Genomic DNA, 17,647 nt, shown 5'->3' with positions numbered 1-17,647 from the left:
TTTGCTGGTGTTATCCAAAACGTGGTTCAGCGGGAGGAGAGCACCTGGCAGAGCAGCTCCAGCCTGGAACCTGAACAAGGAACTGCAGAGAGTTGGAATAGAGAGCTCTGAGATGGGCTTGTGGAGCACCAGCACTGCTCCTCTCAAAAGCAGAAGCCTCAGTGGGACCAGAGGGAGAATAACAGCAGTAGTGGCTGATGTCTATGGGGTGTGCATCCCCTCCAGCTCTGGGGGTGGGTGCTGGAGCAGCCCTGCTTTGGAAGTAGCCTGGGGGTCCTTGTGACTCTTGGGTTAACAACAGATGGATGGCTGGACCCATCCTGCCTGCAGGACAGGGCTGGGGATCTGCTGCCAGCACTGTGGGTACGGGGACATGGGATGTGTCAGTGAGGTGAGACACTCAGTGATTTGAAATCAGGAAAGATGAGTAGGTGGGTGACAGCTGTAACAATCAGGGAGTTGGGAGGTGGTTTCTGCACAGGCAGACGGGGCAGGAGGGAGCTGAGTGCAGCTTGGGAATGGTGTCCCCGTCCGTGTCATTTTAGGGCAGTGACATCGGTCCCCAATGGCTGCCAACCCCCCCAGCCCCTCCCTCTGCACCCGTGGTTGCTCGCATCACGATCTACCCGTGCACAGGGACGGGGTGAAGGTGGTTCCCTGCTACGGCTCTGACTCACGAGTCCCCATCAGTGACCTGGTGACAACACAGCTCCGTGGGAAAGCGGCCTTAGGAGGGTCCTGGTCGCACTGTGTTGTGGCATCGCTGCTCCCTGGACCAGAATGTGATAACTCCACAGGTCGGCGGTGAGCAGCTGCTCATCCATCCTTCATTCGCTGTTTTGACGGGACACGCCCCGGCTCTTTCCCGTTAGATGCTGTCGGAGCATCCTCTCCTGGAGGCGTGCGATGCTCAGGGGCGGCAATGAGGGAGATGCCCGCAGCCCCTCGGCAGGAGAGGACCCAACTATCCCTATTAAAACCATCGAGCCGAGCGCCTGGGATAGCCGAGCGTGCACGGAGCGGCGATGCTCTGCAGTATTCGAGGGACGCTGGGTGTTTGTGTAACCACGTGGCAGATGCCCGGCGTGTCCCCCGTCCACGCGAGGGATTTGGGACTGCTAGAAGCGCTGGATGTGCAGCCCCTGTTCCTAACTGCGTTTCTCTGGGGGGGTTACGAGTGGCTGCCGCTGCAGGCACCGCTTGGCTCCTATGGGGCTGCGGGCACCGGGGGGCTGCCGGACATGGGCACAGCCACCCTCGGGGCTATTGGGGCTCCGGATCTACACCCGTACCGACGCTACGCATCCCGCACCCCGGGGCCGTCGGGGCTCGTGGCCGGGGTCGGTCGCGGGGAGGAGGCGGCGGCGGCGGCCCCCGGAGCCTGGCCCGCCGTCAGGGGAACCAATGCGGAATTTCCTGGCTGCCGGCGGGGCCCCTCCCGCCGCCGCCGAGAGGGGCGCGGGGGAGGCGGCGGCGGCGGCGGCGGCGCGGAGCTCGCACTGCAGTTTCCGTCCGCTGAGAGCGGCCGTCGGGGCAGGGCAGGGCAGGGCAGGGCGGCACCGGGCACCGCGCAGCGGAACCGAGCCCCGTATGGGATGGGCCGGGCCGGGCAGGGCCCCGCAGCGCCGACGGCCATGGCGGCCCTGGAGCTGCGGCCGCCGCGCCCAAACGGAACCGCGGTGCTGCTGCTGCTGGCCGTGCTGAGCTGCGGAGTCGCGCAGGAGCTGAGCCCACGGGGCAGGAACGTCTGCAGAGCTGCAGGGTAGGAGCGAGGGGAGGGGAGGGCAGGTGGGGCCGGGCGGGCGGCCGGGATGGGGGGAGGGCGCGGGCCTGGGAGAGAGCGGTGTGGGGCGGTGGGGAGGGGGCGATGGGCCCCAACGTGACGAGGGGAGCCGGAGCAGCGTGTCCCAGGTCCGGATTTTGGTGTCCCGGGTCTGAATTTTGGTGTCCCCGTTCTGGAGCTGGGTGTCCCGGGTCCGAATCTCGGTGTCCCGGGTCCGGATTTTGGTGTCCCGGGTCCGAATCTCGGTATCCCGGCGCCGGTCCTATAGGGGGAAGCCGGTTCTGAGCGTTCCGGGTGTGGTCCCGCAGTGGGATGCGGGATGCTGCGGGTGTACCCTGCTGGAGCGGCTCCCGGAGCGCTCGGGGCGGCCGCGTTGGCAGCAACGGAGCAGTATTTGGCGTTGGCTCCAGAGCAAAGGTGCCGGTGCTGTCCCCAGGGTCGCCTCCCCCTGCCTACGCCCCTTCCCCAATTGGGGCTCAGTGGTCCCAAAGCCGCCTCATTCCCGCGAGGAGACCCCTATATGGGGGGAGGGGGGGATGATGGGGGCTAGGGGGGGCGGGGGGAGGGGGGGCGTCCATAAATGCACCTTTTTACATCTCGCCCGTGAGGTCAGACAAGTCCACAAGGAAAACATGTGCTGCGCGCTGGAGAGGCCGCATAATGGCTCCATTCAGCCCGGCCGCGGGGCGCTGGTGCCCCCTCCTCAAATTACAGTTTCCGAAGGAGGCTTTGCCAGAGCAGTGCGGCCTCAGTACTCGGCGGGGGGGGGGCGAGGGGAGGATGCACTGGGTCTCCACATCCCCCTGTAGAACTGGTGCCCAGCAAAGCTGTCACTTAGGGTGGCAGTGGGGCTGCAAGCGGTGACCCTTGGGGCCAGCACCCGGAATCTGTGTCCATACAGTTCTATGGATTACATAGGGTAGGAGAAAGGGGTGTACTTTGGAGCTGTTGGGTTTGGTGTGTGTGCTGAATGCGACTGCTCCTCTTGATTTGGAAGCTCTTTTATCTCCTGTTCAAAGTCACTGTGCCCCCCTTCTGTTGGAGAAGCAGGGGTGCAGGGTGATGAGTGCAAGCACTGTGTGTGTGGGAATTGCTTTCTCTATGGCCACCATAACTTCCTTTTGGCCATTCTTTTCCTGTATATTCCCTTTTTGCCATGCAAGGCACCGAGTGATGGGTGGCGTGGAGGAAGAAGGGGCTCAGTGCCAGGGTCACACAGCTGGTGCCAGTGGGCACAGAGCTGGAGCAGGTGGCAGCGGTGCTCTGGGCTGTGGGGTTTTCACCTCCATCTATTTATGCAGCTCCTAAACCCTCAGCAGGATGCGGGATGTTGGGATGCAGGTGATGCTCAGTGCGATGTGAGATGCTCAGTGGGATGCAGATGCATCCCAGGAGCAGGGACAGCTCTGGTTTTGCCCCATCGTGTGCTCCTTTTCCTCTGTGTGAGTGAAATCCCTGTCGGTTTGGCAAAGTGATTCTTTTTTTCCTTTCTCAAGGGGAAAAGGCAGGAAAACAGAAAGGGAAGGGATGTGCTGAGGGAAGCAGCAGGTCCGTGGGCAACCTGCTCTGGGGCTGAGCCCCGGTCCCAGCTGTGCTGTGGGGCGCAGGGAGGTGGCTCAAGCTTTGAAATGTGAGCGCATTGGTTTGCTGTCAGAGCAGCTGATAAGGGAGGGGAGGCTGAGCGGGGAGGTGTCGGACACGGCCCGGTGGAGGCGATTAGCTGTCTACCAGGAGATAGCTTTAATCCCAGCGCTGCGTGTGGGCTGCCCCGTGGACCCACTCATGATGCTTCAGTCGCAGTGCAGAGCCATTGGGCACTGTGGTCCCTCCTTGGGCAGGATGACTCCTTCCCACCCACCTCCAAGGGGATGAGACCCCACAGGCACAACCCGTGCTTGTTAGACGACTCCATCACGGCACATTTCAACCCATCGTGGATCCATTTCAACCCATGGAGCCCAGTGGATTTCACTCTGAGTCCTCCTGTCCACCACAGAGAGGCTTTGATTGGTGCCCCATTGCCTCTCCTCATGTGTTTCACCCCCCTTCCAGAGCACAGATCCCTCTCCAGCCCCGGGCGCAATCGCAGCGCTGTGTAATCTCAGTGACGGACGGAATGGATGGAGCTATTTTGGTCTCCAGCTGCAAGGCATTTTTTCCAGGCCCTGAATCATTTTTGTGGTTCCTTTCTGCCTCCCGTCCAATTTTTCAACATCTTCCACGAGAGGCAGCCGTGGCTTCTCCCATGTTGGTGCTGCCCCATTCAGCCCAGCCCGCGTCCCACCAGGGGCTGCTCCCACCCCCCCTTAACCCACAGCAGCTCCTTCTGGCAGCCAGACGTGGTCCTGTGACTGCTTTGCGTTTCACGAGTGCTTCCTCGCTGTCTCCTCCTCCTCCTCTTCTGCATTTGTTACATATAAAGGGAAAGGGGAAAAAAAAATAAAAGAAGAAAAGCATGCATTCCAGGCTCTGCCACTGGTCCAGCCCATGTCAAGTTTTCCTCGACTGCAGCGTGCCTTTGGATTGCTCCAGAGCCTCCGGGATCGTTCCCATGCATTGGATTATAGCTTCAATGTGGGGGCAAAGCTGCACAAATGGAGGGATGTCATGGATTTGGGCTGAGAAGAGGATGTTCCCTCCTCTGCATGGCTATGGGGTGTCCCTGTGCCCCTCTTCTGGGGGCTGCAGTGGTTGAGATGGGATGGGGTGAGATGCCACCATCCTACCTTGGGATGCCATCCCCATGCTGCCACAGTGCCAAGCACCAAACCCATCTGTAGGTTCCCATAAGCGCTCCTTGCTTTGCCCAGGCTTTCCTCCCTCCTGCCTGTTATTTTCCAATGCCTTGGTTAAGGATACGCTCATTTGAGTCTATCCTTTAAATCACATCTGATGGCAAAAGAATCTGAGCCATTTTCTGCGCATGGGGCACGTGGATGTTGGGTTGGGATGTTGCCCCATGCCCAGCACTGCTGCTGTTTGCCACCTTGTTCTCTGCTGAGCCCCACACTGAGCTGAGTGCCCCACGCCAAGTGTCTGCATGGCAGGATTGGTTCTTGATACCATCACAGCTGACAGGTTCCCAGGAAGGACAGCAGCTTTCTGGATATCCCAACCATTTGTGGACTTATTTTTTCCTGCAGCTCCTCGGTGCTCGTGTGCTGCCCAGGATGGAGGCAACAAGGAAGCGAGTGTCTGATAGGTAAGCAGCAATGCTGAGGTCTTGAGATGGCCCTGGAGCTGTGTAGTGCACCCCAGCTCACCTTGGGGTGCAGCCCTTGGACATGAGAGGCAGTGTGGTGAGCTCTGCGTGCTGCCACAGTGCTGGAGGGCTGTGGCAGAGGATGAAGGGACAGCCACATGCCACTGCAGAAAGGGACCAGTGTCACCGTGCCCACAGAAAGCCATGGTGTGCCACCATGCAGGATTTGGGGACCCTGTGTGTCCTTCCAGTTTGGGGTGGCTGTGGTGCCCAGGGAGCCGATGGGCTGCAGACCCCATAACCAACTAACTCACCCTGCATGCGCCCTCATAACCACTCACTGCATGCAGCTGGTGCAGGAAGGGAGAAGGATGCACAGCTGGGAAGGATGGTCCTGAAGCAAACCATCCCCATTTCCTCTCCCCACTTTCCCCCCAGGCTGCTCTAACCATTAGACTCACTGCCTCTAACCTGTTCCATCTGTCTATTTTAGGGTTTTCTATAGTCCCCATCACCGTAGGTCTAACAACAGCCAGGTAAGGTGCTCGGTACGGGTGCTCTGTTCCCCCTCTCTTGCTGGCCAAGGGGACTTTGTGGGGCCATGGGGCCAGCACCATGCCATGCCCCAGCACTCACAGGGGGACTCGTGGGCTGGGGGGTGCTGGGGCAGCTCCCCAATAGGGAGGTTAGGAGAAGGGGGGCTGTGCTAGTGGCTGCCTGCGTCCCATGTCCCAAATCCCGCTTGCAGCACAGGGATGGGTGAGCAGGGTGGCAGGGGGCTGGGGCAGGGATGGAGCTGGGGACGGTGGCAGGAGGATGGTGGCATTTCCATTGTGATCTCCGTGCTGTATCAAACTTCACTGACCCCTATGGCGCCACCGTGCACCCCGTCCCCTGCTCTGGGGATTGGGGACCGGGATGGGACGATCCTTGTGGCACTCAGTGGGCACCATTCAGCCATGTCCTCATTCTCTGTTGTCGGTCCATCTGCACAGCTGTCTGCGAAGGGAACTTCACCTGCAAGGAGAATGAAGTGTGTGTTAGACCCGGCGAGTGCCGCTGCCGCCACGGCTACTTCGGTGCCAACTGCGACACCAGTGAGTACCACTGGCACTGCTGGGGCACCCCAGGGTGGGCACTTCATGCGGGCAGCCTGTCCCCTAAGCACACTAGGAGCAGTGGGGATGGAGAGGAGAAAGGAGTGCTGCTTGCATGAGGTCACCCATGGCTGACTGCAGCGCTGTTCCACCTACAGAATGTCCCCGCCAGTTCTGGGGCCCCGACTGCAAGGAGATGTGCAGCTGCCACCCCAACGGGCAGTGTGAAGATGTGACGGGTCAGTGCACCTGCAACCCCAACCGCTGGGGCCCCAAGTGTGAGAACATCTGCCTCTGCAAGCACGGCAAGTGCGACCAGAAGACGGGCAAGTGCACCTGTGAGCCCAACTGGTGGGGCCCCCAGTGCTCCAGCTCCTGCTACTGCAGCCACAATTCCCAGTGTGATCAGCAGACGGGGAACTGCCTGTGCCAGCCAGGCTGGTGGGGCCGTGGCTGCAACAACCAATGTTCCTGCAACAACTCACCCTGTGAGCAGTTCACCGGGCGCTGCCAGTGCCGTGAGCGCACCTTTGGGCCTCGCTGTGACCGCTACTGCCAGTGCTACAAGGGGAAGTGCAACCAGGTGGATGGCACCTGTACCTGTGAGCCGGGCTACCGTGGCAAGTACTGCCGTGAGCCGTGCCCAGCTGGCTTCTATGGGCAAGGCTGCAGGAGGAGGTGAGTGCTGGGGCACGAGGAGGGAGGTGGGAGCTGCGGTGTGCCATGTGCCACGTGTCCCTTTGTTGTTGCAGGTGTGGGCAGTGCAAGAGCCTGCAGCCCTGCACCGTGGCGGATGGGCGCTGCCTGACATGTGAGGCAGGTTGGAATGGAACCAAGTGTGACCAGCCCTGCTCGGCTGGATTCTATGGGGAGGGTTGTGAGAAGCTCTGCCCCCCCTGCAAGGATGGCCATACCTGCAACCACATCAATGGCAAGTGCTCGCACTGCAACCCTGGCTGGATTGGAGACCGGTGAGTGCTGCACGGCCCAGCTGGTGCATGCAGCGGTGCTACGTCCCTGCATGGGGTCTGGGGGTGGGCATGCAGCTGGGGCTGGGGGGGAGGGCAGCAGAAATGGGCTGAGCCTGCTGGCATGGCCATGAGGCCACAGGGAGCCTCAGGGACCCCAGGGCCACAGTGTTGGCACATGGGCCGTGGGATGCCTGTGTGCACAATGCCATGGTGTCCCTATCTTCTCAGTGACCCAAACACACAGCAGGACTCTGAAACTTTCCTGGAGCCACCTGGGGTTGGGTCTGAGGCTCTGCAACACCTGCATGGAACAGATGGGAAGCAGAATAGGGTGACCAGGACGGGCATAGCGGGGGCACCGTTAGAAGACCCCTGCCCTGTGCTCCAGCTGCCCTCATCACTCCACAGGTGTGAAACCAAGTGCCGCAATGGGACGTATGGGGAGAACTGTGCCTTCGTCTGCAGTGACTGCGTCAGCGGGGAGTGCCACTTCGAGACTGGACGCTGCCTGTGCCGCGCTGGCTCCCATGGCACATAGTAAGCAAACAGCTGTGGGGACCCCGAGTGCTCATCATTGCTTGGCATCACCTCCATCCCTGTCTGTTCCTGCCCCTGGGTGGGGTGGGATCCAAGCGAACTGGAGGCAGCAGCAGCCGATCCCCCTGAGCTCAGCAGGGTCCTCATAGAGCAGAGCCACGCTGCACCTCTCCAAGAGCTGCAGGATGGGCTTCTTGACCAAAGGATTTTGTCATTAGGAAATGACCATTTGGTGAAATCAAAGGGCTTTGACAAAACTCTTTTTTATGATTATTATTATTTTTTTTCCCCCCTGAGTTCAGGGTGGAATTTCTAGCCGAAAACAGAGAAAACCACATCCCAGAATAGCACATAGCCTCACGGGTATGGCATCTGAGCCCTCTCTTGCTCCACATCATTCCCATGGTATCTCCCAAAATCTGTGTGTCTGGGGTAGAAATTCAGGTCCAGCTGATGGGGGTAGTTTGGACTGTCTGGGGGATATCCCTGCTCCCATCCCTGCATCCCGCTGCACAGCAGCTGCCTGTGGGGGCTCAGGGCACGTGGCTCAGCCACGGCGGTGCTTTGAAAACCAGAGAGCATGAAATGTAGCTGAGCCAAGGGAGCAGCTGCTGCCCCAGGGGAGAGGGGCTGGGATTGGGGCCACGGTGCTACCAGCTGGGAGCAGCTGGCATTGGGCTCAGGGCCATCAGCCCCAGTACATCCATCCCAGTGCCCATGCTGTTAGCAGTGGGGTCCTGCATAGTGTCATTGTTGCCCCCAGAACTCTGGGGACAGGCTGCTTAGTGGGAGGGCACCCAGAGCCTGGGCTGCTTTGGGTGGTGCCTGACATATTGCCCACCTTCCAGCCCTGGTGTGTGCCCCTCTCGGTGGTGGTGAGCTGGGGGGCTGTGCCCTGGCAAGGAAGGCACCTCAGCCATGGTTGTTCTTCCTTCTTAGATACACTTAGCTGGGAGGTTTCCAAGCTCCTGGGCTGCAGTGGAAGGGCTCTATCCTGGGTGTGCATGGGGCACAAGGCCACATCACATCAGAACTGCTGAGCTGAGACCTGCTGCAAATGCCCAGCGCTGCTGGGTTGGTACAGTGTGTGGCTGATGGGTTAATGACCTGTTGTCACCACAGTGCTACAAGCCTCATTGCAAAGCCTTGTGCAGCACGTGGGGGTGGAGGAGGGCTCTCAGAGACAGCAAATATGGGGCCAAGCAGGAAGGTGGCATGGTCCCCCCATGGGGATGCCGTCAGTGCAGTCCAACACTGTGTCACCTGCTTTTAGAGGGGGTTTGGGAAGGGAGAGCAGGAGCATCCCCAGGATGCATCACCCCACCCTCACCCTCTCCCCAGCTGTAACCTCACCTGCCCGCCTGGCCACTATGGAGCCAACTGCGCTCAAGCCTGCAGCTGCCATGACGGTGCCTGCGACCCGCTGACGGGCGCCTGCCACATGGGTGAGTTGTAGGGTTGGGGTGCTGGGGTGCCTGTGGCTGGTATCTGAGCACGCTGTGTCTTGCAGAAGCCAACCAACGGATGGGGGTGATTGGGGCTGGAGCTCTGCTGGCGCTGCTGCTCATCCTCCTGCTGTCACTGCTCTGTTGCTGTTGTGTCTGCCGCAAGAAGGATGAAGGGCACGGGTGAGTGGATGCTGGCAGGGAAAGGGGAGGACAGAAGGGAAATGCAGAGTGGTTTCCCATCCTCCTGAGAATGGGCAAAAGAGAACATGGGGTAGGAGCAGGAGGACCCCACACTGCAGGGTGCCCCCTGGCTTTGTGCTCCTGTTATTGGCTATTGCCTCACTGGGACCCAGTGGGTCCCTGGGCCTGGAGCCTACAAAGGGAAACCTAAAGTTGTGTCTGGGATCCCCAAAATGTCACGGGGATGAAGGCAGGAGTGTGCACAGCAACTCCCACAGTGGGGCTGGGCTGTAGGGTCTGCAGGACAAAGTGAGCCCCTCCAGTCCCTGCTGTGGGGATTGGGACAGGGATGGGAATGGAGATAGGGATGGGGTTTGGGATAGGGATGGGAGTGGGGATAGGGATAGGGATAGGGATGGGGATAGGGATGGGGGTGGGGATTGGGATAGGGATGGGGATAGGGATAGGGATGGGGGTGGAGATTGGGATAGGGATGGGGATGGGGATGGGGATTGGGATAGGGATGGGGGTGGGGATTGGGATAGGGATGGGGATGGGGATGGGGATAGGGATAGGGATAGGGATAGGGATAGGGATAGGGATAGGGATAGGGATAGGGATAGGGATGGGGGTGGGGATGGGGGTGGGGGTGGGGGTGGGGGTGGGGGTGGGGATGGGGATGGGGATGGGGATGGGGATGGCTGCTTATTGGGGAGAAAGGGGCCAGGGGAGCTCCACCAGCTGCACAAAAGCCGTCCCTTGTGCTGCCGGCTGCTGTGCAGGAATTTTCAGGAAGCCTCTGCTTGCAGCCGTGCCAACTCCACTCCAGCCCAGCACATCTGGTTTGGAGAGCCTGTGGGCTGCATGTCATTATGCTGCAGATAAAAGGAGCCACTTCCCAAACTCAATGCTGCTCAGAGAAGACTTGCATGGGAAATGGCTCCAAAGAGTTTCCTCTCCCCGGGCACTGTGGGGTGCCCAGACCCCAAACTGCCATCTCAGTGTCCTGTTCCAAAGCATCCCCGGTGCCAGGAAGGGCTGTGGCAGGGGGGGCTGCAGTGGCTATGGGTGCACATGGGTTGAGTGGCATTGCTGCACTCTTTTTTGCTGCAAGAGAGCCTCTTGCTGCTGTGGCTGTGGATAATTGCCTGAACGCTCATCCCCGAGAGGCTTCAAAACCAGAGAGCAAATAAAGAGAAGCCACGTGTTTGTTTGGGGTTGGGATATTTTTCTTTTTAAGTTTTTTTAGGGTTTTTTTTTTTTTTTTTTCTGAAGTTAATCATATGATTCAAAGGCCTGGCTGGGAGCTGTGGGTGTTTGGGGCATGGTCTGGCTCTGCCACAACGCAAGCTGGAGCGTGGGGCTGATAACAGCCCTGACCCCTACCCTGAGCCATCCTGGGCTTCAACTGGGGCAAAACCAATGGGGAATACACTCCTGTGGCATCACTCTGTCCTGCCTCTTCTCCAAACCCTTCTTCATGTGCAGCATCCCTGAGCCCCCAGCTCAATGCATGGCCCTATGATCAGTGGTCCCAGTGTGACCATTGCCCTGCCCTGTCTGATGGGGCTGTTGCATTTCCTTGTAGAGCAAATCAAGACCCGGTGGCAGCCAAGAAGCCTCCAAGACGTTTGTGTGGGCGCTTCAGCCGCATCAGCATGAAGCTGCCCCGCATCCCCCTGCGCCGCCAGAAGATGCCCAAGGTCGTAGGTGAGGCACCGAGGGGCAGAGCAGGGTCAATTCATGCGACCTGCTGTGCTTCTCCCGGCCCCAAACCCATGCAGAGTGCACCAGGGCTGGGGAAACATCCCCACTGCAACCCAAACAGGGGCCATGTTTGTGGAAGGGGCCAGGCAGGGCTCGGGGAGGAGGACAGAGGGGGCTGTGTGCGCGGGGCTCAATGGGGCTGTGTGCGCGTTTCCTGCAGCCGCCCCACAGCAGCTGGCTCCCACCCAGCAGCGCTGTGTAAACACAGAGGGGAGGGAGGGGATGGCCTCAGCTCCAGGGCTCTGTGCATTACAACCTGCTCTGGGTCTGGGGCTGTGCAGTGAGGCCACCCAGGACCCTGGGACAAAGGGGTCTGTGCCAGAAGGCAACAAGGGACCCAGGCAGGCGATGGCTCTGACCACTCGGGGCTGGCCTTGGAGCAATAACATCCATCCATCACCATCTGGCAGCACAGGGACCTGCAGCCCTTCTTTGCCAGGGGCCAGGCAGGAGCCTCAGCACATCTCAAGCTGCTGCTGGTGCTCCTCTTCCTCCAGCCATCCCCTTGGTCTCATCCAAGTCCTGGAGATGCTGCGTGGCCACGAGTCCCAGCACCCCGTCACGCCTTCTCGCAGGAAGCAGAGTGCTTCATCTGCTTCCAACGGTCTGCTTCTAATTTTCTCTTTTTGGGTTTTACAACAAGGAAAGTCATGCCGGACTGGCTGCCTCCCCCACTCTGGGCCTTTTGCTCCTTAAATATCTCCACTGCTTTTGCTCTGTCTCTGGAGTTTCTCTCAGCTTTTGCATCCTCCCCCATCCCTTATATATCAGGATTCCCCTCACCTTGCTGGGCCATTCCTCTCTCAGGTTTATTCCCTCTCACACAGTCATCTCCGTGATCCCTTATCTCCTGCACAGTGCTGTGTGGGGGGGAGCGTAGCTGCTTGCAACCACGACTCATCCCAGGGGGGTGAAATGGGGCTGGGACCCGTCATGGCAGGCACTGGCTGATGGCCACTTTCCTGTGCTGGCAGTAGCTCACCACGACCTGGAGAACACATTGAACTGCAGCTTCATCGAGCCGCCCTCGGTGGTGGAGCAGCCCTCCCCATCCTGGTCATCCCGTGGCTCCTTCTCCTCCTTTGACACCACGGATGAAGGGCCGGTGTACTGCGTGCCCCATGAAGGTGAGACTCCAGCACGGTGCTTCCCTGGGTGCTGCATGCAAGGATGAGGGCTGGAGGTGGCCCTGTAATGGGGAGGTGGGGGTCCTGTGGCATAGAGGGACCTGGAGGCATGCAGAGACAGGTCAATGGAGAGCCCAGTTTTGCCCCTACCCCACCACTGTGCATGGGGTTTTTTTTGCCATAAGGGCAGCAAGGCAGTGGCACAGGGCCCAGAGAAGCCCTATAATTGGAGATGCTCAAAGCCAGGCTGAATTGGGAGGCAGGTGTCCAACCCATAGGATCGAGTTGGACCGGGTGGCATTTTAAGGCTCCCTTCCAACCCAAACCATTCCGTGCCTTCGTGACACATCCATGCTCTCTTCCTGCAGAGAGCGTGGGTGACAGCAGGGACAGGGCACCATCCTCCAGCCCCGGTGAGAAGCTCATGGCCCCTGCCAGTGGGGAGGAGGCAGCCGAGTACAGCTTCCTGAAGGAGACGGGCTCTGTCAAGGCTTTCCATGCTGACAGCAGCGAAACACCCCTGCTCAAGTCCTCGGACAGCGAGCGCTCGTCCTGCGGGTCTGGCTCAGCCAGCGCTGCGCTCTATGCCAAGGTCGCCCGCCTCTCCAAGCAGTCCAAGGAGGAGGAGGACACGGCGCTGTCCCCAGAGAGAACCAAGCCCCGTCCTCCTGACCCATCCACCAAGCCCAAGGTGTCCTGGATCCACAGCCGCTACAACTCCAGCCAGTCCAACTCGCTGCCCAGCCGCTCACCAGAGCCAGCAGCCGCCCGGTCCAGCAGCCCTGAGCATGGCCAAGGCTTGGCCAAGAGGAAGAGGAGCCCCAGCGAGACGTCAGCTGGTGTGCATGGCAAAGCGGAGGAGAAAGGCAGTGGTGGCACACGTGGCAAGGAGAGACCGCAGAAGCATCCTAAGGAGCCTGGTGTCCTGGAGGGCAAAGCCAACCTTGCCGCGGAGCCCCAGTCGCCTTCAAAACCCAAGCAGAGGAGCAAGGCCAGCTCGGAGCAGATGGAGAACATCAACGGGGCGGTGCAGAACGCCTTCAAAAAGATGGGTGGCTTCCATGCAGAGAGGCGGGCTGGGGAGGCCCCACGCAGCCCCAGTGCCGGCAAGCCACGCTCCGAGACCCTCCATCCACACCTGGCCTCCGAGGCAGCCACGCTGCTGGCGGCCCAGCTGAAGGAAAAGACTCAGAGCCTCAACAAGGCGGAGGGCAGCGCCCGGCCCAATGGGGTGGGAGCCCAGCGGGAGAAGCCCACCCCACCCCAGAAAGCCAAGCGCTCGGCGGCCACCGGCAGCCAGAAGGCCAGCAAACCCCTGCTGCCCACCTCACCCAACCTGCAGAAACTGATCCCCACCACGGCCGAGCCAGTGGCTGGGGGTGAACCCAGGAGGGTGGAGAAACAAACCACGGTCAGCAGCCAGGACCCGGCCCCTCCGGGCGAGCAGGTGGCCAAGAAGACACCCATCAAAAAGCCCCCCAGGAAGAAGAGTCGAGAAGCCACCCTGGAGCCACCCAAGGCAGCCGTGGTGCCCACGCAGACGGTGCAGTAATGGGGAGCTGGGCACCTGGGAAGGACTTGCAGTGCCTGGACTGGAAGAGCCCCCCAACTTCTTCATTCCACATCTCTCCCCTCATCCCCTTTCTCCTGTCAGCCCATCTCCTCCACCGCCCCTGGGCCTGGTACCCCCCTGGTGCTGTGCTCCCCATGCAGGGATGCAGGAGCTGGGGGCCCCCCCTTTTTTTTTAGCAGTATTATCGATCGCATAAGCAGTGCTTGTTGTACTAGACGTACCCATGTTATATTCTGCAGTAACAGAGCCGCTCGCTTCCCGCGCCCCACTCCACTCTGCCAGGTCCCCATTGCAGCACGGGAGCAAAAGGGAGATGACACACGGGACATCCCCGTGTCCTCACCCAGACCTCCCTGCACTGCTACATCTGCTTCTCCCCTCTCAGAGGTGCAGCCCCCGGTGCTGCCTCACCGCTCCCGGTGTGGGGTCGAGCTGGTTTCGACCAATGCCCCTGGCCCCAGGGCTGCCTGTGCCAGGAGTGGAAGCAGGAAAGCACTATTTAAGGCCTGGGCTGCACAGCACTCGGGGAGGCTGTTGTGGCTTCAGGGGGGATCTGGCCAGTGGAGTCGGGTAGATGGGTTTGGTACGACAGAGCCTGGCATCTCTGCAGAGCGCTTTTCTAATAAAAGTGTATTTCTTCCATACCCGGGTGCTGTCTCTCCGTGCCCCAGGATGCCCATGGAGCATCACCTGGCCTCACTTGGGCATTTGGGATGCAGGGTCCTCAGTGGGACACAGTGGAGGCCAGGGGGTGCCCCATAAAAATAATGCTATTCAGCATTCAGGTTAGATATTAGGAAAGGGTTCTTCTCCTAAAAAGAAGTGATGCAGTGGCTCAGGATACCCAGGGAGTGGCAGAGTCACCATCCCTGGAGGTGTTCAGAGCCATGGAGGTGTGATACTGTGGTACCTTACACAGTCAGTGGGCCCAGTGTGTTGGGGTTGGACTTGGAGATCTTAGAGATCTTTTCCAACCTCAGTGATTCTATGATTCTGTTCCCACTTAGACCACCAGGTGTTGTTTTACGCTGATATTTCTACATGACGGGACTCTGAAACCCTCTTCCAGGCATCCCACTGGGGTCCGCAGGCTTTCCTCCCACCACTGCATGTTGGTTACCTCTAACAGAGAGCACCATGCGATGCACGGTGCTGCAAACACTTTGCTTTATGCTTTCCAGCCTCTGTTGATTTGTGAACCCCTAAACAGTTTCCCCTGCAGCTGTGAGCCCCACTGGAAAGTTCACGCTTAGCATAAATAAACTTGCTTTCCCTTCTCCTCTTGAGGCCTTTGACCTCAAGGCAAAAGCAGCTGAATCCCATCAGGAGAGGAAGTTGTAACACGGAACAATAACAAGGAATGAGGGAATACAAAAGCAAGCAGGTCTTTCCCCACTTCCCCTCCATCCCCACTGGGGATGGTGCCCATTGTGACACCCCTACCCCCCACCAACACTGTGCCATTGGTGTTTTTTCCCCATTTAATTCCCCATTTCCAAAAAGCAAAAGAGGAGTTGTTGGGTTGGAAAACAGCGCATTTGTTTTGGCTTGGCCTGGAGAACGGCGATAAAAGCGAACCCGATTGCCAGCTATTCATTTCCTATTTCGGGCCCTACCAAAAATAAACTCGAAAGAAGGCAAATTCAAATGAGAATGAAAGATGCATGAGGCAGTGAGCTGCTAGGGTTGTATAAGGAAGCAATGGTTGGGAGGGGAGCAGCAGTGCTGGCAGCATTTGATGCTGGGGGGGATTGCAAGGGGCTCGGGCACAGAAAACAGCATGGACCATGCACAGCACCTCCAGTGTTTGTGGGCATCAATCATGGGGAGCAGGAGCCTCTTCTAAGCAGGTCTGAGAGCCTGAGCTTTTGTTGTAGCTCTGTTCAGTATAATTTAGGAAAGCATGAATGCGTTTGCATCCAAGCACTCCAACAAGCCCACTTTGACAGGAGATGGACAGAGATGTCCCACCAGCACTACCTGATTTATCCCCACGCCTGCGCTGGCCTGGATAGGGGGGAGTGCTCGTGCTTGTTTAGTCTGTATGGAAGCACAAATCATGGTGCTGTGTCATCGCTCTGCCAGGGTCTGGATTTCATTAGGAGCCACATGATCAGTGCAGGCTGCTGCAGCTGGCTGCACTCCCTCTGTGCTGCACAGGACATGGGGGTGATGGCTGAGGCGCAGCGCTCAGCATCCTGCCCACAGGTGACCCCAGAAGAGCCTTGTCATCCATTGCATCCCATGTGCCCATTGCAGCCCTCACATCCTTTGCATCCCTTATATCCTTTGTATCTTTTTTGCTCCTTGCAACCCACTGCATCCTGCTGAAGCTCTGCAGTCCACTGCACTCTTTGCATCCTTTCCGCCCCTTGAAGCCCTTGCAACACGTGCAACCCACTGCATCTTTTGCATCCCTTGCGCTACCCCCTTGAGTTCTTTGCACGCCACTGCATCTTTTGCATCCTTTGTGCCCACTGAATCCTTCGCATCACTTGCAGCCGGCTGTAGCCTTTGTATCCTTTGAGTGCCTTGCAGCTGGTGCCCCTGTGATGCTTCCATCTCCCACTCCATGCCCACACTCAGGCTGTCCATAGGGTGGTATGAACATGTTCCCCAGCATCACCCAGCCCTGCTGACAGATCTGCTCTGTGGGCAGTGCAGACATGAGGAGACGTAGGGCCATAAAACCCCCTCCAGCCATCAAACCACAACCAGCTTCTCCGTAGAGACCCTGTGTTCTCCATGGGAGCCCCTAAATCCAGACCTTAGTTTAGCTACAGCTCAGGCTGAAATTCCCCTTCAGCTCCTGAGGCCATAGCAGGGGAACACATTTACTGCACAGCGCTCTCGTTAAGTTTGGATAAACCCAGCATACCCAAGGAGGTGGCTGTGAGGCTCCCGTGGTCCCCCTCACCCAGGGGATGAGCATGCAGGGGGTTGAGGTTGGATATGAGGCTACAGAGGTACCAAGGGTGGTGACCACACACTCAACACAGCGGCTGGCAGTGTGCAGGATGTGGATAGAGGAATAGATGAACAAATCCCCCCATGCCCTCCAGATCCCCAGCCCAACCCAACACTGGGATCTGGGCTGTGGGCACCATGCATTTTGGCTCTTGGTCTATGCCCTGGCCCTGCCATGCCCCCAGGCTCTGCATCACTTCCCCTCATCCTCTACCAAGAAGGATTTGGGCTTGTTTATGCCATTGTGCATCGCTCTCTTTTGGCACAACTGGCTGCCCAGTGGAAACCCACAGCAGCTCCTGGCTCCAATATGGTGACTCAGAGCTGTGGTGACACTGCCCCACGGGGGACACCGGGTTCTGGCAGCCATCTCCTGTGGATGGATTTGTGCTTGGCTTTCTCTGGAGGATTGCTCCTAATTGCAACGTGCTCTGTTTGCAGAAAGGAGCTATTGCAATGCACGCATGTGCGCACTCTGCTCTCTCTGCCCTGTTTGTTTGAATCGGGATCTCAGCATTTCTGAGCAGGCAAACACGACTTCCAGGGGAAGGCAAGAACCAGGCTCCCTTCCTCAGATGTCCAGGGTGCAGTGGGCACCTGTGACTGCATTGCCCTGGGAGATCATAAGCTTCCTGCAGGGCTGTTCCTGCCGTGAAGCCTCTAAGTCCAGCCTCCAGGCTCTGCAAAGAGATGATGATGCGGTATGAGATGAACCCCTGAGCCCCCAAATCCAGCCCCAGGCAGCACAATCCATGTGCTGATTGTGGCACTGCTGCCGATGCCATCTCCCTGCTGCCACCCCAGCAAGAGCCCACACTGCCTCGGGTCATCATACCCCTGTCCCCATCCCCATAGCGCTCAGGCAGCTCCAACCCCCAGCTCTGGATCAGTGCCTCCATCTGCCTTTCCCCATTGCTGCCCCAATCACCTCCCAGCCCAGCACAAAGGCAATGCTGGCCCTACGCACCCCAAGCCCGCTGCCTTATGGCGCACAC

General features: G+C 59.0%; 1 protein-coding gene across 2 annotated transcripts; it reads left to right on the top strand.

Annotated features, from left to right (window-relative positions):
* The first annotated feature begins 1,010 nt into the window (after positions 1 to 1,010).
* SCARF2 (scavenger receptor class F member 2) lies at positions 1,011 to 14,327 on the top strand. 2 transcript variants are annotated; one of them, XM_015878329.3, is made up of 11 exons: positions 1,011 to 1,762; positions 4,927 to 4,985; positions 5,981 to 6,082; positions 6,241 to 6,760; positions 6,835 to 7,053; positions 7,462 to 7,590; positions 8,932 to 9,035; positions 9,101 to 9,218; positions 10,807 to 10,928; positions 11,963 to 12,112; positions 12,481 to 14,327. In XM_015878329.3, exons 1-11 carry the CDS (start codon positions 1,026 to 1,028, stop codon positions 13,662 to 13,664), a joined length of 3,444 nt encoding a protein of 1,147 aa, XP_015733815.2. In that variant the 5' UTR covers positions 1,011 to 1,025; the 3' UTR covers positions 13,665 to 14,327. The 2 variants fall into 2 exon arrangements, with proteins under 2 accessions (XP_015733815.2, XP_015733814.2); XM_015878328.2 differs by having other exon boundaries at positions 1,419 to 1,762; positions 11,960 to 12,112.
* The last annotated feature ends 3,320 nt before the right edge of the window (positions 14,328 to 17,647 follow it).

Source organism: Coturnix japonica, chromosome 9 (assembly GCF_054131305.1).
Source record: "Coturnix japonica strain WE chromosome 9, WE-NBRP24, whole genome shotgun sequence".
NCBI lineage: Eukaryota > Metazoa > Chordata > Aves > Galliformes > Phasianidae > Coturnix > Coturnix japonica.
Note: the sequence above shows the minus strand (reverse complement) of the source record. Positions and strands in the feature narration are given on the sequence as shown.